The 22,739-nt window shown below is 38.6% G+C and overlaps 1 protein-coding gene across 1 annotated transcript in view; it reads right to left on the bottom strand.

Annotated features, from left to right (window-relative positions):
* Positions 1–14,902, bottom strand: part of LOC139713600 (anoctamin-7-like) — a 57,175-nt gene extending 42,273 nt beyond the window's left edge. Inside the window, exons 1-7 of the mRNA XM_071625307.1 lie at positions 14,786–14,902; positions 11,190–11,591; positions 7,785–7,857; positions 4,738–4,838; positions 3,808–3,883; positions 3,436–3,590; positions 2,000–2,029 (exon numbers count right to left, since the gene is read on the bottom strand). Of these exons, the coding sequence (XP_071481408.1) occupies positions 2,000–2,029; positions 3,436–3,590; positions 3,808–3,883; positions 4,738–4,838; positions 7,785–7,857; positions 11,190–11,579 (825 nt within the window). The 5' untranslated portion in view covers positions 11,580–11,591; positions 14,786–14,902. The remainder of the gene's footprint in view (positions 1–1,999; positions 2,030–3,435; positions 3,591–3,807; positions 3,884–4,737; positions 4,839–7,784; positions 7,858–11,189; positions 11,592–14,785) is intronic.
* Between the last annotated feature and the right edge of the window lie 7,837 nt (positions 14,903–22,739).

The following is a 22,739-nucleotide window of genomic DNA, read 5'->3' on the forward strand; positions in this document are numbered from 1 at the left end:
ATTCCGTAATACCCCCACGTACAATACACTGTAGCATGAGTAATGGGATTCAATTTTTTATATCAGTCAAGGGCATTGCAGATTTTAATAGTCCATCACTGTCTACCAGAACACAAACACTGAAGGCTACACAAGAGGTACAGATAGAAATTGGCAAGGATAGTGATCTACACTTCCTTATATGATTCTATGTGTCATTTTCAAAAGGGAGAAGAGAACTTGATGTAAAGCAATTAAGCAATCCTGTAGCACCTACAGGTTATTTAGCAATTATATCAGCACCTTGTATTTCCTTCAGGAAGGAAATATCATGCTGCTGTATGAACTTTAAAGCTGAATGTATTTATGGAGATCAATTTTACAGAGGTGACACGTGGATGATAGAACTCAGGCAAAGAAACTCACATATTTTCACACACGCCCACATCCAAAGCAGAAACACACACTTAAAGCACATGAGGCCCCCTGCAGAGAGTTAAGTGACTTTTGAGAGGGGTGACCATGGGGGGTTCGGGGGCCAAATGGGTTAAGCAACAGACCACTGGGACATGCATTTATATGGTAACATCACTCCAGTTCATAAAATATCATAGGCGAGTTTAATATTACAGTAGCACAGCAAACAGATACATACGACGTATGCAGGAGAGCTGAGCACAATGTTGTTTGATGCCACAGCACAGCTGACTCTCGTATATGATTGAACGTAAAGACAGGGGGGACTTACATGTACAGAGCTGTGATCTGTTCTTACATTGTATCTCATAAGATTGAGTGCAAAGGTGCAAACAAATCCTTTGACACCATTTCATGGCAGGGAAAACAGAATGATTAAGACAAACTGATATCTCTCGGATACTATAGTCAATAACAACAACACTATGTTCCAACAAGAATTTGTAATTAATGACTGTATTCTTTATAATGAGAGTCAACTGTCCTGATGTCACACAAGAGCATATAAAAGTATGGTATTACCTTAGCATGCATAGCAGATGATAAAGGTGATGAGGGGGTTAGTACTGGGAAAATGATGAGGTTAGTTTACATGTGATGCAAATATTAAACAGTATTAGGAGAACTGTGAGAAAAGATAGTGTATCATTATGTAACCATGTATCGAAAATCCCCTAAAAGGTTGCACAGGCTCTTCAATCAGAGAGCTTAAAATGCAAATGTTTAAAATGTCTCTGGTTGAAAGTTGATTGTAAGTTTTCAATTACTTTCTGAAACAATAGTCCTTCTGTTTTAATTTGAAATCCCCAAACATAAACTTATTTTATCGAATTTGTGATTGTTCTTATAGATTTTGTAGAGCCATACTTATTGCTTTCTCCTCAGCATGAAAGAGTACTTATTGTACATCACAAACCAACATCATCTTTCTTTTTTTCAGTCTGTCACAAGATTAATATGTTAAAATAATAATGAAAAAATGATACTTTGTACATTTAAAGTAGAAGAAAATTTCAAGATAAACTGATAATCCTCCATACTGTTTGCCACATGGGGTTTACAGCGTACAGTGTATGTCCCATCAACAATACAGATAAATCAGTGTGCTTCAATGAATGCTCAAAGCATTTTTTTTTTTTATCACTAATATTCCCAGAGACTGAATATCACTTTTTATTTTCATCACTGATGTATCTATAGACAAAGGCGAAGTACAGCTTTGCCACAATCCATCTAAAATTTGTACAAAGTAAAGAATCTCTTCTTTCGAAATTTGATAAAACCTTACAACAACAAAAAAACAAAACAATGCAGAAATTGTTATTGGTTTTATGATGAAGATCACACATTTGAATAATCACATGCATGGAACACTCTTCATAGGAAACCTTTGTATCAAACATGATCAGCATATGAAAGGACATGCATGCATGCATGAGTACATTAGGCATACCAGCCAGTGGGCATCTATGGATTTATAACTAAAAAATCTAGGATGAAACAATTCAGAGTGGAGTTCTGCAACACAAAATCAAAGACTTACAAAGCGACTGTCTTTCAACAAGAGCTCTCCCTGTTCAACAAACAAGCATACAATTGCACATAAAGTTACCACGTTGAGCAATCAACACATAATTAATTGGTATTGTACATCTGTGGCACATCAACATAGCAAATGTGCGACTTGATTAAGGATGGAAAAAGTATTATTTAAAGCAGATTTAATGGACATCACAAACAGCTGAATGTGTGCAACACAAAGAATGAAATCAATTATAAGAGATTTTGATGACAAACATACACAAAATGCCAGCCTGATGCATTTAATACTGTAAAACATGATATATTCGCGGCATGAAATTTTCGCGAATTGGAGCGGACAGCCTTTTTCGTGGCATGAAATTTTCGCGAATTGCTACTGGCATTCAATGCATGTAGTGTAGACAAAAGTTTTCGCGTGCATTTTAATTTCGCGAATTTTGGCGCTCGCGAAATTCGCGAAATTAAAATGCACGCGAAAATTCCTTGTTTTACAGTAGTCAATCATATCCTTTAACCCTAGCAGTGTTATCGGCAAAATGATGGAGTGTACATGTGCAGTGTACAATCATACAGCATGAGAACATGGGCTTGAGCAGATTTAAGACAGTCCCCTGCATTAATCATGCCTGAACACTAAATAATGACACTTTAATATGCTTATGACCCCCAGACTGATACAAACATTCAAGCAAACCACACACACACACACACGCAAAAAACAAACAAACAACAAACATACAATTTTTGAGCTAGACTAACAAAGCATTCTCATAAAGTGTACAACACAGTTGTTGCCCTGAGCACAATGGTTTTATAGGGAATATGGCCTTTAAAAACGATAGTATAGTGTTGGATCCTGTAGGGACCCAGATTTTAACATTTTGCAAGATAATTAGAAGCCACTGATGAGAAAATATTAAAGAGCATACAATAAAAAGGAGAAACAAAAAAAAATCATTTAACAAAAGCGGTTCTGAAATGGCTGAAACATCCAAAAACAAAGCAAAACAAAGTGGTCCTAATAAGAGTTGAATCCCAGCTTTTACTTTCTTATATTTTTAACATACGCCATTTGTGGCTTTTAAATGTTCCCCGGTGGGAGCTAATGAATATGGCTACACAAGAATTCCTACGCTACCCAGTCAAAAAAGGAATGCACAAATTCACACACACATGCATGCACGTACAAAACTCGAATCTAAAGCTTAACATGTTTATATTACATACAAGTAGAAGTTGCTGTGTGTATCAATCTACTCCAGGCAAAAGATTGCAAGTCCTACAACAGAAAATTGGTCAATTAATTGCCAATCATAACTGTCAATAGTGATATCTCCTTGTAATGTACACAGCCCTGATGCTTAATTTGATGTTTATGGAGTCTAATTGATTAATTTCATTATGTGTGCCCTGAGAACAAAATTAAGAATTTTTTACCTCTCTTGAATCGTATTCCGGGTTGAAGTCTTTACTTTTTAGACTTTCCTCTCTCATTTTGTCTCTCGCGTCGTCGTCCAGGACTTCATACGGTGACTCATCGTGGAGAATAAAAGCATCAACATAGATCTTTTTCAAGACCATGTACGGAAGACCTAAATTCAGAAAAGTAAAAGAAAAAAAAATGAAATAAATGATGCTCTTAGAGCAAACATGTTGACAACTTTAATTCATTGACTTATTTTCAAGAAGAATCATGAGGTGGCATATAATTTGCTAATAATTCCAATGATACAATGCTGACATGCAGTGGACAGAATGGCCGAGTGTTGCATGGATGAAATTTTGGGAAGAAAAAATGGTTTTGATTACCTCTCCTTTTCATAGAATCCTTCTCCCGAGAGTCACCAGCTTCCCTTACATCCATGTTGATCAGAATGTGATGTACCTGTCAATCAAAATAACAATGATTATGATAATGACAAAATGATAAACATGAATAATGACAAAATGATAAACATGAATAACAACAAACTAATATGGCTACTACAAGTACTTATAATCATATCAAAAAGTTAATAGCACAACTTATAATATTAATAACTAGAAAAGCACTCTGAGAGCGGAGACCTCCGCCAAGCATGCAGCTCATTTCCATCACTAATCTTGTTCTTCCATAGAGATATCAGTGATTTCCACCCATACGTACTTATACTTCATGCTGAAAGTCTCCCGATTTCCCAATATAGAAGCCTTTGTTACGTCATAAACCCTCAGCTGCACTAGAGCACGCACTTTAGTGCGCGCATGCAAACCTCAAATATGCTCAGCCTGAACTCCCAAGTTCATTGACCCTACCTGCCAAAATATCAAAAATCCTTCATAAATTCCCCCAAAATTCTCAGATCACTACTAAAAGTTAATCGTTTGTTACTTGTATCATTCTACACCTTTCCTGCAAGTTTCATCCAAATCTGTTCACTACTTTTTGAGTTATTTTGCATACGGACAAACGAACGAACGAACGAACGAACAAACTAACGGCAATGAAAACATCACCTCTTCCCTTGGCAGAGGTAATGATAACCATAATAATAATCATAATGATAATAAACTGACAATAACAGCATTTTCAGAAACAGAGGAAGCAGAAAAAGAGGAAGAAGAAAATGAACAAGATAAAGAATCGTGAAACTTTATTTTTGCAAAATATGTGGCAATTACAGTTTAAATCATGACATCAGGGAATTGCATGGTAAATCTAATAGAAATTCACATCTAAAAAAAAAAAAAGACACTTACCAGATAACTCCTTGTGGCTGATCTGAAGAATGTTTCAGGTTCCTCAATGCCATGAAAGACATTTCTCTTCTGAATGCAGAAAGGGGCACTGACAAAGTCCACTGTTGGTTGAATTGCATGTATACAAACCATTATACAATATTAATTCCTTTTTGTCCATAAATGGTCATTATAGCATGAGGTTAGCTAGGTGAATCAAGGTTACAAAAATATTTGAGGCAAGTCATTCTCTTTTCTTTTTCTTAGTTACAACACACACACACACACACACACACACACACACACACACACACACACACACACACACACACACACACACATAATGATATATGTACAGTCAAACCTGTCTATAGAGGCCACCCAAGGGAGACGGAAAAAGTGGCCGTTATAGACAGGTGGCCGCTATAGACGGGTAATCCAACTTTGTGTGCATTGCTTACATGTACATACGTGTGTACAACAGTATGTAATGCACACACCATGGCCCGTATTCTGCTAAAAACTTAGACCCGAGTTTAAACCCACGCCTGGGTCTAAAGTGGGTTTTGGGGGTTTAAACCTGAGTTTAAACCACCAGTTTAGACCCAGGTTTAAACCCAGGTTTAATTTGTATTCTACTAAGTCCAGCTGTGGTCTAAATTGGGTTTAAATTAAACCTACCCTGGAGGAGGTTTATTTCGAGTTTAAATCGAGTCTAACGATGACTAGCTGGTAAGGGTACCAGCACACAGATCAATGCCAATGGCACAAAACGAGTGGCTGGCTGGATACAGCAGCTAGCTTGCCGGCCACACGCGAGTACACACGAGATACGCCTACTACTACGTACTAGATCTATAGTAGGCCCTACTTGTAGCAAATTGTACACTTAGAGGAGACTCGAGATCTAAATGGTAGCAATACTACTACCTAGTACTACCTGTACTAATACGTTAGTCTAGATAAGCTTTACGATGAAAATAACCTGAAGACTAGACCAAGAACTCAATGTAGGACTAATAGAGGGTAGAGCCCGAGGTCGATTTGGCATAGATAGACTAACTGTTAGTTAGATCGAGAACCTAGATCGATCGTAGGACTAACGTTAGGACTAGTTAGTAGGAGTAGGGTCCTACTAACGTTAGTAGAACCTATTCGAATATCGAGTAGCTAGAGTACATTATTGTAACGTTAGGACTAACGTTAGATCTATTAAAAGTTAGGTTAGTGTGGTACGGTAGGTAAAATCTAACGTTACTTCTAATATCGAGACAGGGTTGATAGTAGATCTAGATCTATTTCTAAATTTTAGAATGGTTTCCATTTTTATTAACTGACAATAAAAGAAAGTGGTTTAAGTGTACAGTCCCTTAAGAGAAAAGCTTTTATGCAATTTCCTACCTCAAAGTCCTGGTTTGATCAATTGCCAGTCCATTCCGAATTCACGATTCAATCGACATAAAAAGCCATGTCCCATCCAGCGCACACAGCAACCGTGCCGCCGGCCGGCGCGGCGCGATGGATCTGCTCGTACTGAGCATTCAAAGCTAGCTAGCCAAGAATATAATAGCGCTACGCTATACGCTTACCATGTATCCTGTGATGTGCGTCGCACACGTACACAAACTGTACAGTATATGCACAGTGCTTCACGAGTCGTCGCAAGCAAAATACAGCATGCCCTTATTCGACATAAATACCCGTAAAAACTATTCAAAATCCAAGAAAGTCACGCTCATGTGGCAGATACACTGCCAATAATAAATTTAAGTGGATTTGTGGAGAGAAAAGTACTCAGAGAGGGAGAATTTCTTCTTCCATAGAGGGCACCATGGTGGCTTGACCCAAGACTATTTCGGGTTTAATTTAAACCCGAAATAGACTTGGGTTTAACTAAACCTCGCTAGCAGAATACAAAATTAAACCTCGGGTCTAGCTAAACCATAGGTGAGTCTAAAATGGGTTTAAACCTTGGTCTACAGTAGAATACGGGCCCATGTGTTTCATGCATTTAACCATGCCGGTGTATATGAAATTGTTGCACAGTAGTATATGTATTGTCGTGAAGAAAGGTTAACACTAGTGCATTATCATAACTGAATGAGGGATGAATGCAGCGGTGGCGATCACTGAACGTTGCCCGCATGGCTACAAAGCAGAAAAACACGCTGAATTATCGGCTCAGCTACGGCTCCATTGGGTTTTTGGCTGCTATACATGTAGACAGGTATCTACCGCGGGAAACAAAATTTGTGGCCGCTGGCCGCGTTAGACAGGTGGCCGCTATACACAGGGTCTTTATTTAAACAGGGCTTTTCTCTCGGGGGGGGGGGGGGGGGGGATTTTTCAGTGGCCGCTATAGACAGGTGGTCGCTATAATAGACAGGTGGCTGCTAAGGCAGGTTTGACTGTACAATTGTATGTGCATTGTATGCACACAAACACACAAATCAATGAAAAGGGGAATAGAATGCATAGTACATACTACAATTGTAGATATGCATAAACGCCATTAAACAATAAAGTCATAGTGATACTCTACAAATTGCATGTCATGTTCAAGTTGATCTTTCAATGACTAGAACATTGTAAAACTAGGAATGTTTGTGTGTACTTTAATTTCGCGAGCAGCAACATTCGTGAAATTAAAATGCACGCAAAAGTTTTTGCCTACACAATATGCATTGGATGCAAGTGCCAAGTCACAAAAATTTCAAGCAGCGAAAAAGGCCGTCACCTCAAATTTGCAAAATTTTCATGCCGCGCATATACAGTACAATGTATATCATTTTGCAGTACAATTTGAGCACATAGATATTGGACAGCTCAACAAAATAAGCATTAAGCAAATATCTGACATTCTAAATGCATTGTTACACTATAAAAAGACAACAGAAAGAAAATGAAAAGATGCTTTGAAGATGCAGAGTGCCAAAATCTTGCCAGTGAAAATCAAAATTCAAAATCACATAGCACCATTTACTGTAGCTCAACGAAATAGAACGCTAGGTACAAAGTACAATGTATCTGACATTCTCAGTTGTAAAATGAAAGTTGTGAGTACTCACACTCATCGTCAGTCTTGAGATGTTTTTCTATTGCAGCTTTGCAGCCCGTTTTCTTTGAAGGAATAATTGCAGCCTGCAATACCACAGAGGAGAAAGACATTTGAGACCAGGATAAGAAGTGGAGTCACACACATGAAAACATGGCAGCATTCATGAAGTCAGAGAAAACTGTACCAGGGACAAACAAGTCATCTAGGTTTGTATTAAAAGGTAGAGACATGCACAGAATAGGACCGCACTCAGCACAGTAGGGGAGAGGGGCCAGACAGACGAGGGAAGAATGACACAACATGTGAAGAATCAAGAAGAGACAAGAGCAGAAATAAAAACACATACAGTTACAGTATGTTGTAAATATAATGGCTTTTAACAGATTATTCATGTAGGAACAAAAGAAATGCAGAAAAGGAGAAAAAAAAAAGTGTGTTGTAAGAACAGTTACCATTCAATGTAGAGTATGGGGGGGGGGGGTAGAAACAATTAAGTGTACACCTTTCATATGACTGTCTTTGGAGAATCTTGACTTTGACCATGACATACTGCAAAAGAAAGTGTTGGAATTCAAGCACAGTGTTTCAAGGACAAGCAACAAGCACTGCACATGGCATAGCACTGTGTCTTGATGAGAGCACAGAAGGTTCTACAGGCTGTAAAATCAACTCTGAAGTACTTCCTCATCTTGCAATCTTAAAGGGAAATTGTCGAATGCGATTACTTCCAAGTGAATTCAAACACATCTACATACAAACCATGTAGTTCCTATTAAAGAGTAAATTTTCAGACACATCACCAACTTGTACAGTTGTAGTTGAAGAAGTTCTGGAATTCATGCCAAAACTGTTCAAGACGTTCACACATCAAATGTAATCAGTGATAATGGAAACAACGATATCCATTTACCAGGTAAATCGTAAATCGTAAATCGTTAAGTAGAAGAAAATAGAGATGATAAAATCATCTTTTTTTTTTGCACAAAATTATCATTGTACAGTAACTACAATGTACAATGTGCAATGACCCCTCCCTTAAATAATGTTAACATTTTATTATTTTGTTTATTCTTCTATTATCATCATTATTATTACTATTTTTTCCCCTTTTTGTTTAGTTTATGTCAAAACACATAACTTTCTTGAATATTGATCTGCAAGCACAAGGGAAACTTGTGAAACCTTGACATTTTCATTCATGTCTCAAATGATTAACGAGTCAAATACAAGTTTCACTTCTGGGTGACCAATGAACGTGCTGCATACAGGTAAGCATGTGAGGACATGTACATGTACAATGTACAATGTACATGTACACTGCAATGTACTATGTACATTCCTACACCTGTACCTAATAGTATGTTTAATATACTGCACAATGTTAAAGTTGGCCTTAAACACCTCACTGTTCCCTTGCATTATTTTCAGCTGATTTTATTAAATTGAAGTCATGATACAGATGTATACAAATATGGTGAAAATTTTAAGAAAAGTTTGGAATTGCTGGGTTGGACAAGTAAGTTTGTAATGATGTTATACTAAAGTACAACGTTTGTACTTAAGAGATTTGGTACGGTACTGATGATTATTGATTTTGAACAGGCAAGATTCTCCTGGTCATTCTCATACTGTACAGTAGGTTTACACTGTATACTGTCAAACTCAAGCAGTCAGTTCTGAAGGTGACAAACTTTGCAAAGTATGTGCATATATGTTTCCAAAATTTGGGAAAGTGATGGGTACTACAACTAATGAAATAAAAAAAAAAATGCATATTACACTAAATGTTTGTAACAGATAACTGCATTGATAAACCAACTCTTATGATTGTTATATTATAAATGTATTTGCCCATGACATATTTATCAGAATGGTAATCCCGTAATGATTTATCATTACATACACTTGTAACATTCATAAAAAAAGAAAAATCTCATGTCCACAGATAAATTGTCGCTGGTAAAACATCAGAACACTGATAAATGAGGGGAAAAATGTTTGCTCTCAATAGGATGTACTTGTAATGTTAAAAATATTTTCATTTCAGCTTAAAAAGTCAGAAAAAAAAGGAAGTTTGGTCTGAAACTGCCATAACTAAAATATTTTGACATCATCGCTACAGGACAGAAACAAAGTCAGGTGCAGAACAAACATACGCTGTACTGTACATGTACAATAGCCTAGGTACATGTACGAATATTTTGTGGAGCATTACTGGTATAGTGCATGGTATTGGTAAACTAAGTATTTGAGTTTCTTGAGGATGGTAAAACTAAAGATTATAATTTAGAACATCACATCAAAATAGAGAGTGACACCTCACAATCTGTTTTTGTGCCTCAATGTTATTAGATAATTTCTTTTATTTATTTATTCATTTTTTTTTTCCTTCTTCTTCTTTGGTTCAGACATTAATTTGCAAGCTGAAGTGGGCTGGCAATTTTCCCAGCACCAGATACTGCAGTTAATAAAATTTCTGTTTGCGATATTATAAGATGACAATATCTGATAGCTGCAATACATTGCTGCCACAGCATACACTGTACATTTGTGTTAATGGAAAAGTAGTAGAAGTTGGAGTAGTAAAGGTACATTGTATGTAACAGAAGTACAGATAAAGTGGTTAACATGGGTCATTCATAAGATAAAGAAAAGTGTAGATTTGATGGACATCTCAACATTAATAGCACAATTTTAATTTTTATACATTGTAGATTGTGATCAGCTTAAATCTATTCTAGACTATTACTTTCACTTTCCTTATGTTTATAAATTATATGACAAAACATTGCAGGTACCGTTATCTGCATTAAGGGTTGAGGCGGTTCTTGCTGCTGTCAAACCAGCACCTTCATTCCTTCTTCTGGTGCAGCAAAGCTACAGTATTTTAGACCGTACAGGGAATAATTTTCGAACTCAAATTTGATTAGCAATTTCAGCTGATGAACAATATTTCACATGGTATTCTGTACACTTCTATGGAAGAAAACTGCTATACAAAAGTTATTTTGTGTAGCAGTGGTGTAAAAATCAATGCATAGCAAATTGCGATGCGATACCAGGAAAATTATTCCCTGCCGTATAAACTGTATCCTTCTTATCAACCAGGACAGTTAATAATCCTTGTCTGCTATCATTATCATTATTCTCTGCTATTAGAACAGACACTCACACTGCCGAAGAAAGGTGTGTCATTCTGAGCTTTTATTGACATTACATGTGCTCTCCTTAGCAAGTAAAATGAAGTCCTCATAAAAACATATTTCAATCATCAAGTTCTTAGTGATTATTGGACCTCGGTGGGTCCTGCAGATCTATGTCAAGTGCTTGCATAATTTCAAAACATTTTAAAGGAATAGGTTGGCTTGACCAATCTTCAATAATATTCCTTGACTACAATGTATCTCTGACTTACCCCTCTCAGTGGCATTTCCAGGTTGATGTCTTCTGCCTCCTTGCACAGCCTGGCGAAGGGGCAGTGTATCTTGACGTAGGTGTGCTCCCCTACCACTTCCTCCTGCACCTCCAGCCGTTCCTTGGTTACCAGGGCCAGCTGGAATCGCTCCCGAAGCATCTTGTCCTTACCATACTCCTCGACATCTTTCATCGTCTCCAGCGAGTTGACGTCCACGTTCTTGTACACCAGGACATAGTCTATGCGCTTGGGTACAATGGGAGGCTCTCGCGGTGACTTGCGACTCCGCTTCCTCTTCTTTTTCTTCTTTTTCGTGCCATTCAATTCAAGCGGTGCCAACGTGAGAGCTTTGCCTCCGTATGTCTCATCGTAGATAGGTTCTTGTTCCATGGTTCAGTAGTCCTGAGATATCATAAAGATAAAGTAACAGAGTGGAAGGGCATGTAAAAGTATGTGATGATGGAGAGACGAGGATGCTGTCTTCTGCCAATGGAATGAAGTATCAATGCTATAATGCAGCAATCACGGGCTGTTCAATCAGCGCACAGCTCGATTTCATGGTACACAGTACCAGGAGAATTCATCAGTAGGCAATCAAGGACATATGTCAAACCCTTGTACAAGTACAGTATCACAGGGTGTTCTCTTGTTGGCAGAGACAGATGTACTATTAAGCATTTGTTTGTTTGTTTGTGTGTTTGTTTATGTGGTAATATGAGCAGCTGAGGTCTCAGCACAAAGAATTCTCATACAGCTGAACAGTGTACGATGTTCAGACATGATATTGTTTTCCAGGAGCTGGTCTGTCAGAGCACTGAATTACTAGAAGTACGGTCTACTTGGATTTTATACAAACCTTCATAAAGCCAAAGGCCAAAAAGGGTCATTATTAATTAAGCAATCCGACGATGCATGCTGCATGTTGCATGTTTTTGAAAACTCTGGATCTTGAGACAAATCACCTTCACACACTAATCACCTACACTCTTTTGTATTTCTTTGAGTTTGACCACAGTGGCTCCACACTGTCTCCTGATTTTTTTTTTTTTTTTCAAATTCAAATTTTGTTTGTTAACTTTTCAAGTAATATCACTGACAACAAATGCCAGCAAAATTACAATACATGTTCAGGGAATAATTTTCCTGGTATCGCATTGCAGTTTGCTATGCATTTTTACACCACTGCTACACAAACTAACTTTTGTGTAGCAGTTTTATTCCATAGACGTGTACAGGATACCATTCGAAATATTGTTCATCAGCTGAGATTGCTAATCAAATATGAGTCTGAAAATTATTCCCTGATGTTCCTTCTTGGTGGAAGTAACAAATATGCTGTACACTACAAACAACAATATTATCAATGAGGGTCTACATTTAAATATCTTACAAAACGAACAACAAATTCATTAGACTCTAGAATTCTACTATTGCTTGAAGCGTCTCCAGTATCATGACAAGAACATGTGGGCCTACGGTGTTCATGTAGGCCCTACTAGAGTCTAGTAAGGAAAGAGTGCACTTTGAAGTTTGATGGGACCTGTGTAGCTGCTAGTGTAAGTGTAACTTTCTATTCTGAATAGAATTCTAGCCAGGACTAAACTTCTTTAACACGAGTTCTGCATGGATGCCAACCTGAAATAAAGCTACCATCCTGAGTTACTCTCTGTAAAGTTGCACAAGTCACAGCACTTGCACTTTGCACTCACACTCACACAGGTCAACAACTGCACAGTTTGCTGACTCTTTCTTCCAATATAGACCCTATAATCATATCAGATATGGTCACGTTAGAAGAGAACACCAGTAGATTGAAACGCAATGCATTGCATAGAGTTCTAAGTTAAACTCTAGGCATGCCAAGTTGTCCAAGTATTATAGTATTAACTGTTAGTGTTAGATCTAGACCCGCTCTATTGCACTTTGCCGATTCAAAATTCTGATACATTCTGAGGCAATCATGGGTTTTATCAGGGGGTTAAATTCTGATTCAAGGAAGCGCTCTCCAGCATCACCTCCATTGGGGCATTGTGTTTAGCTGCATTATCAGACGCAACGTAGATTCTATCACACAGTATCAGACATCTAGACTGTCTAACATTAACAGTCATTAGACATCACAGCCGCAGCCCAGGCCAAGAACAGCCCAGAGCCAGGGTAGGGAGGCACAGCAGCAGGCGTGTTCATGTCTCGAGCTCTGTGACTGTGCCAACTGAAATGCAATTGCAAAGAAAGCAAGCGAGAAGAACCAGCGTCGGCTATTTAACGTTACAAGGCCCTAGCATCTGTGACTGTGCAACACGTTAGGCCTACCATCGGCGTTATCCACAGCACAACTAAATTTAGAGGTTTGTTCATAACCATAGAACCATCTGTTACTAATCAAGGCATAGAAATCTAATCAGTTTAACAAGTGGGAGAAGAGTCTTGGGTCACGTCCGTCACGTCTGTGTATTGCTGCGACAGTCTGTGAATATTTCTATTAACGTTGAATAACTAACGACTAATAAATACGTCGTGACTAGTGAGACTTCTGATCTCACTGCTGAGCAAATTGCTGAGTGTGATTTGACTTCTCACACATCGTACATTGTACTAACACGAAAATTTACTACACATGTACCGGTACTAAGATTCGTAGTCAACATCGCACAACATCCCCGGTCTTTGACCGAAAGATCGGTCTGTATCTGTCCGTCGGGGAATGTTCCGCGGAGACTACGTCTGGCTTCACGGATCCCCTCCGTATACAGACCGAAGTCTATGATGCCAGCTCCTGTGTGGCAGTAGCGCACAGATCAAACGTTACGATTAACCAAATTTCAGGCAGCTATTTTACATTCAAACAAGTTTGACATGACATGACACATTATGCAGCAATATTTGGGGTTAATTTCTCACATTGTGCAATCGAAATACTCACAGTTACTCGGTTATAACGCAGAAATTTTATCGATATCGCAACATCGCCGTTCGCAAGCAGTAAGTCGCCATTTTTAATCTGTAAGCCATTGAAAGCCAATCACATGCGAGGTACGTGTTTTAGTAAAACAAACACGTAGAAGCTACCTCGCATGTGATTGGCTAAGAGATTCATAGTGCGTGTTTCTGCAGTTTGAACGTGACGACGCGACAGGCTGTGTTTTACGTTGAAAATTCTACTAAAATATTGGATTATTCATTAATCTGGTGAGTGTAGTCTATTCTTGAATAGTTGATTTAACTATTCAAGCTTAAATTTGCCGACCTAGGGCCGTGAATTAGACGCAATCGAGAAGGGTGAGGTACCTCACCCAATTTTCCATAGAGACAGTGGTTAAGAACATCCACACAGCAATGGGTACTACAACCTTCCGTCTGTCTACGGAGGACAGCGTTAATGGCAAAATATAAAAGAGTCCTCCGGACAGACGGATCTTTCTGTCTACCCCGGTCTATATTGGCATTGCAACGGACTAACGATGGTCAGAAGTCTAGACAGAATCTACGTACAACAATGAATGTACGCTAACAATTAGATCTCAAAATTGCCAATTGCTACTCCCCTGTACCTTATATATAGTTATTTCTTCACATTCCTTTAATCTGGTACTCACTTGTGAAGTGCCGAAGAAGTGCTTTGAAATCTGATCTCGATGCTCATTTATCACCGCTAGCTCATAACAACCACTCACAGCTCAGTCACAGCTAGCAGGCTGCCATTTTGATGGACGGGCAATCAATTACGCATGCGCAGAAGCTCCATGATGTCATTGGCAACCACAGTTGCTAAGGCGTGGAGAGAATGCGTAGCAGCCGATACGACGGTGTCCCACGCTTGTGTCGCCGTGAATCCCACCGATCCCACGAACGCATCATCTTTAAAAATCCTGTCGTTAGTTGGTACATAAAACTGCAAAATTTCTGTTTCTTGCAAATAGATACAAATCCTGACTTCGAAACAGAGTGAAAATGAATTCAAGTTTGCTACTAGTGTGCTTACTAATTGCACTGATATCCACGTCCCTACTGAAGTACCCGCACTTCCACCTATGTTCTTCGTTACGAATGCTCACTGTACGGAGCGTATGCCGCCAGACGTGAAGTCATTATTATAATGTGTACCAATATATTTTTGTTCAAAGTTTGCTCAATTTCTATAATACGACGTAAAACGGCTGTTAAATTTACGTCGTGTATTATACGTCATAAACACAGTATCAAAATTGTAAGACTGTGTAGGTTGATGGTAATGATAATTATTCTACTAATGATACCTAAAATGACAATACTGACAATAATCAATCATCATACTGTAAAAAAGTGATTATGATACTCATTTTCATATTTTGGAATAAAACAAAATATCCACTAGTACATAGCACCTGTCTAGTGATTACTTCAGGTGATTATCCGCATTTTTTTCTCACTATTTAAGAATGTTGGCATATTATAACTCCATGGTACAGGGAATATTAGACTACGCCACTTTTTACGGAGACATTTTACATTAGAATCAAGAAATTGTCATTACCAGACATGAAAGAAGAAAGGAATGTAGGCCCTAGGCCTTATTTAACTGCGTAATTGACTCACCATAGCATTAAAGCAAAATGGATGAGATGTTAAATAACAAACATTGCATCGAAAACTTTCCTGCTGGTTTCAACTCAAAGATTAGGCCCCTATACATATCATTTACGAACGAAACTTCGTTTCAACTATAGGCCTACTCATGTAGATTTTCCCCTCAATCTTTAAATTGTCTTAATAAATATCCTTGCATCATGTTTCATTCGATGATACCTGGTTTTATTCTGGGATCTATACGATTGAACAGACTTGCTTTTACGCAATCATAGGCCCTGTAGGGGCCCTATATCATAATATATTATACATAATATATTATTTCTTTTTTTTTAAATGTAGTCTATTATAGACCTAATATGTAAACAGACCATTGTTTATGTTTTTCGAGACAGTGATATAAACTCGGGTGGAGATTTTAATTAAGTTATTTTTTTGTATCTCTTATGATTATAGTGCATTTTGTAAGACTTTCTTTTTAGAAATGTAAAAACAAATTGCAAAATGAAATCAATATAAGTAGCCCTTTGTTTCATGATAAGCACTTCAAGAGGGATATAGGTATATATTTTATATACCCATCACAGTTTACAAAATCAGAATGAATAAACTGACTATTCAGTATTATGACCACCCCCATAAAATGCAATAAAAAGTCATGAGGATGCGCGTACCAAAGTTGACGGCGCAAAAATCTGTGAAACAACGGAAGTTTGAAGATAATGGGTGCTTACTTTAAACCATTAAGCTCTCTCACCAGTCACTAGATCCTACGCGGATTTCCTTTAAGGTGTTTGAAAGTCTATTAAAAGCGTAGAATGTATTTTCTTTGCACGCATTTGGTGATCTCAATGGCCTGCGAAAACAGCAGTTTCCCCATCTATTCACCTTTTCAACCATTATTGACGATTTACAGACATAATAATATAGAAGAATTAAAGAGACGGTATATGCAGCTCTGGTTGAAAGGGCGATGCAGGCTTCAACTTTTGAGAGATGGTTACAACCAGCTTTTATATGAAATATTAAAGGGGCAAACGATTCTTAGAGGAATATAAAAGTTAATTCGATTAAAATCGGTTCTGGAATGTCCGAGATATCAACATGTTCTATAAAACACATGCGTGTGTACCATTCGTTTAATTACCATAGGCCTGTATGAAAAAAAAATGTTCCTTTTGAATACAGGGTTACTGATAGGACGTATATAATTATATAATGTAGGCCTATAACATTATTTGACTGGAACCTCCATCATTCGACATGCAAGAGCCATATGCACGCACCCTCTCCCCCCATGGACCCCTCCCTATTTTTTTTCTCGGAAAGGGGACGTTGAAGACGTGCCGGCTTTCAAATATTTTGTCTTCGTAATAACAATGATAGGTCTAACACTAGAGAAAATTGAAAAAGATGAAGAGGATGGACGAGAAGAAAGACAATCAAAATTAGGAAAAACTAATTCCAAACCAATCCCTTTTTGTATTCCATGTAGTTTGCCTTCTTCTACGATAGATACCTATACGCCTTTTATATATTCGTAAAAGAAGGCAAGCAAATTAAAAAAAAATGCTGATTAGATGATGGTCACATCATTCATTACATAGGCCTACTGGCCATTCCAAAATGTCCAAGTATTTGCATTACCATGCATGCTTATAAATTCAAAGTATGGATTCTGAGGCAGAATCTCACAGCCGTGCTTCGGCATATATACATTAGCAAGAAATGTGGAAAAACAAACAGTATCAGGCAATGATTTTTTTTTTATTTTATTTAACAAACCATTGTTGAACGCAACAGACAACAAAAACATGCACAAACATTGTAAATGTCTGTTGATATGTATAAGAAACAAAGGATTTTGAGAAAAGTGTGAGGGTGGGGTTCATCTTATCAATTGTCAATGCAATGGAGCAGAATGACTGAAACCCAAAGCAGCATTCAGCAGTCCGAAAATGAAAGTATATGTGGTATCCACATCATGCCACGCATTTTGGCCGGAATTCACGAAGGTGGTACATTATTCAAACCGTGGTTTAAACCACGGACAATTTCTATGGAGCGCCAAGTGTCGCATGGCCTATTTTGTTACGAAATCAGTCATGTCATTGACGAAAAACTCAATGTTCATTTCGATAACGAAATGATCATTTCGTCGACGAAATGTTGTAATTTCGTTACGAAATGATAATTTCGTCGACGAAATGACTGATTTCGTAACGAAATAGACTGGCGACACTTGGCACTCCATAGAAATTATCCATGGTTTAAACCATGATTTCAATATTGTACTACCATTGTGAATTCGGGCCTTTGTGATCGAAGTGATGGGACTTCACCCCTCCCACTTTGATTCTATTATTGCAAATGCCCACTCTACAGCTCCTATGCTTGAGTTTGAATCATCGCCCACCAAAATTAAGCAGTGCCTTTCTCTCGCTCAACTTTGATTTTGTCATTATGTGTTCATGATAAGGCAAAGATTGCACGAGAGAGTATGAACCTATTCGTAAATGATAATGTTGTGTATTTCGATGCATATAAGATAGAATGTATATTGTTTTCTCTTCTTTCACGCTATGTTTTGTTCACTGACAATCTCTGTTGAAAATGATAATGAAATGAAATTAAAATGAAACTAGAGAAGCACTCTGAGAGCGCGGACCTCCGCCAAGCATGCAGCCCATTTCCACCCACACTGATCTTGTTCTTCCATGTATAGAGATCAGGTGCTGAAAGCCGCCCGATTTCCCAACTAATAGAAGCCTTTGTTACGTCATAAACCCTCAGCCTGCACAGCGCGCCTCGCCCTGAATAGAGCACGCACTTTAGTGCGCGCATACAAACCTCAAATACGCGCAGCCTGAACTCCCAAGTTCATTGACCCTACTTGCCAAAATATCAAAAATCCTTCATAAATTCCAAAAAAATTCACGGATCACTATACCAAAAGTTAATCGTTTGTTACTTGTGTCATTCTCAACCTTTCCTGCAAGTTTCATTCCAATCCGTTCACTACTTTCTGAGTTATTTTGCACACGGACAAACGAACTACCGGTACTGTAACCAACGAACTAACTGACGAACAAACCAACGGTAACGAAAACATAACCTCCTCCCTTGGCGGAGGTAACAAACCAACTACATGTACATGTATAACGAAAACATAACCCCCCCCCCCCCCTTGGCGGAGGTAATGAAATGAAATGAAATGAAATGAAATGAAATGAAATAACCTATTATAGGCCATGAAAGCTCCTGTTTACCTTTGGGAGCAGTGATTTCAGAAATATTCAAGATATCACATTTCATACGTGAATAGTTGTGTCACAAAACATCCTACCATATAAAATTTTCGCAATAAAGCCTGCAATATAAGGATATATCATTTTTTCTCAATAAACCTTAACTCTAGATAGTTTAGTCTGGAAACATCCTTGTTAATAACTATTGTTCAGATTTTGCGTATTTAACAACATTTAAATGAATATCAATTAACATCAGTTTATAAATGAATGGATTCTTGTGTTTCTATCCCCGCGTGACTCACATTTTAGAACTATATAAATCACAAATGCTGGGTTTTTGTTTCATCTGCAAATGGTAAAAATTTGCCTTTAAGGTTCTTTGAGGCAGGCTCTGGACTTCAGTCGCAAGGGACATCGCACTTCTCAAAACCCTTGTTGATGTGCGCCGCGCGAATATAGTCTCCAGTTTGTTAGGGGGTCCAGATTGGAGAATCTCCTGTTAGGGTTGCAATGAAATATCTGTAAGTCTAATATCCACGTCCCCGCTCCTGTTTCCCGTATTGTTTCCCGTATCTCTCATGAATGTTGTGTAATGCTCACGCTTTTTAAATATGCCTTACTGTTTCCAATGCTGTCTGTTTTTGTTATCTGTTTTTTGCGAAAGTGCTGAGTAACAACAACAACAACAACAACAACAACAACAACAACAACAACAACAACAGCATCCCGTGGAAGGAAGTTTGGGCGCTGCTAACACTTTTATACGAGCCTTAGATAACATATAGACCTATATTACTGGTATTCTCTTTAACAATATTGTATAGGCCTATTGTTAATGTTATTTTGTTGGACTTGATGAATTCATCATATGACCCTGATGGAAACATAGACACACAAACTGCACACAAGAACATGAGCAGACCATACTAGATTAATATCACAACAATCATTATTGTAACGAGTGATACACCCTGTATTTCAAAATGGTCTTAAGAATACAGCCGGTCAAAAGCTCTAATTATGAGTCTAGTACTCCAACTACTAGTATATTGTGCTCTTTACATTTCCCTATAACGTACATACGGCGTGTAAAAAGTGTGCAGCCAAAAAAAAAAAAAAACAACCCCCCAAAAAACAAACAAACAAACAAACAAACAAACCAAACAAATAAAAAACATAACTGCACTCCATATCTGACGTCATAATGTGGCATATGGGCCTATGATACTGAGTAATCAGATACGCACTCAGTCAGTTACAACCCTGCCCTCAATCACACAATTTCTATAATGACCTGTTAATGCGAGGTGCAGATGCGTAACAAGCAAAACTGCGATACAAAACTAGATTCATTGAGCATGTAAGATTCATTGTGTTTGGACCATTCAGAAATGCTCACCGGAACATTCATTATTGGTGTTCAGTGTATATTTGAAACATTTCCTCAGGTATCTTATTGGCTTTAGAGCAAGTTCTACATGATTATTGCCGATTGGTAAGACCCTATACCTCTTAAAGTGAGTGAAAATACATTATCAGTTTCAGATTCGGTTTTATAGTTTGATTTATATATTTCTGCATTTCTGTATTTCTGCAGATACATAGAGGAAGGAAAAAAAAAAACCAGGATTCTGCCATCTAATGCTGTGTTTACACCATGTTCCCGGCGGCCACGGCAGTCACTGTTCAGGTCACCGTGGACAACGGGATAGACGTGAGACAACGTTGGGGCAGGCGCGCCGGAAGCAGTTTTGGATTGGGGGGGGGGGGGGGGGGGCAAACATTGGAGGGGGCTTAAGATTAGACCATGCATATGTTACACAATATACACATACACACACACACACACACACACACACACACACGCACACGCACACACACACACACACGCACATATTATATGTATATATATATATATATATTATATATGTAAAGTGGCGTACGGTGGGTCGAAACATGGGGGGAACCATAAAGTAATTTTGACGGTCTGTATGCTTGTGCGTGTGTGCGTGAGTAATAATGGGACTACAATACATTACGGAATGTGATACATTCAACAACGCAGTCATTGAGGAACATTGTAAGTTTTCCTTACATGGATTATGGAATGACGGTGTGAAACGATCGACAAATTATATACTGTCAGCAACATAAGGTGAATGGCATAACAATAAAATGCGAGCGAGCGAAGCGAGCGAGCTTGAAAATTTTGATATTCTACAGTTCTAAAACTGGAGGTTTTTTATTGTAGCTACATATTTCGCTTTGAAATAAATGGGGGCGCATGGGGCGCAACTGCTGGCAATTATTGGCAGCAACATTAGGAGAATGGCATAACGATTCAATGCGAGCGAGCGAAGCGAGCAAGCTTGAAAATTTTGACATTCTACAGTCCCAAAACTGGGGTTTGTAGCTTTATCTTTCACTTTGGAAATTAATGGGGCGGCGCATCGGGCGCAACTGCTGGCAATTACTGGCAGCAACATTAGGAGAATGGCATAACGATTCAATGCGAGCGAGCAAAGCGAGCGAGCTTGAAAATTTTGACATTTTACAGTCCCAAAACTCCCGTTTGTAGCTATATTTATCTTTCGCTTTGTAAATTAAGGGGTGGGGGCATCGGGCGCAACTACTGGCAATTACTGTCAGCAACATTAGGAGAATGGCATAACGATTCAACGCGAGCTAGCGAAGCGAGCGAGCTTGAAAATTTTGACATTCTAGAGTCCAACAACTGCCGTCGTAGCTATGTATTTCGCTTTAGAAATTAAGGGAGGGGCGCACCGGGCTCAACTGCTGGATGCGAGTGAGCGAAGCGAGCGAGCTTGAAAATTTTGACATTTTACAGTCCAAAAGCTGCCGTTTGTAGCCATATTTTTTCCCTTTTATTCATATATATATACATATTTATTGTATTTTCTTTGTTTATTCATTTATTTTTATCATTATTATCATTTTTTTTTTTTTTTTGGGGGGGGGCTTTTTGGGGGGGCAAAAATGCGTTTTGCCCCCCCACTTTTTGGATTGGGGGGGCGGCCGCCCCCCCTGCCCCCCCCCCCCCCCCCCCCCACTTCCGGCGCCTATGCGTTGGGGGCCGGGATGGACAAACGTGACAAACCATCATTGCCGTGGATGCCGTAGCCATATTTTTAAACAGTCAAAAAAATTGGCACGGCAGTCCCGGTGCTAATGAGGAACATTATGCTGTAATAAAACGGGATGATGCAACAAGACACGACGGAACGTGATAGGCCTTATAACAAAATTTATAGGTAGTTCCAGGGGCGTCACCAGCTTTTTTTCAAGGGGGGTGCGTTTTGACAGTAAATGTACACTGTGAGTTTCTTTTTTATTTGATTTATTGGCTCCTGTGTCATCATGTACATTTGCACATACTCTATACATTGTACATAATACATGTGATTGTATACATACACGAATCTTTCGCTATGAAGGACTTTACGGGGGTACATTGTGACGGTGTGAGATCCTCGGCGATGATCTATTCCGCTCCTTCAGTGCGGAGGGTGTGGGAGGGGGATTCCCACGGCTGGAACTTTTTGTAAAAACAACAGAGTAAAAGTCGCGCTTATAGAGCACAGTAAAAATAAATATACTATGAAGGACTATTACGGGGGTACATTTTATGTGATGGTGTGGTGTGAGATCCTAGGCGAGGGAGCGAAGCAACCGAGCGGGAGAGGGTGTAGGAGGGGGATACCCCTCCCACGGA

The sequence above is a fragment of the Diadema antillarum genome, unplaced genomic scaffold (assembly GCF_040938485.1).
Source record: "Diadema antillarum isolate AM-2024a unplaced genomic scaffold, OU_Dant_1.0 seq00002011_RagTag, whole genome shotgun sequence".
NCBI lineage: Eukaryota > Metazoa > Echinodermata > Echinoidea > Diadematoida > Diadematidae > Diadema > Diadema antillarum.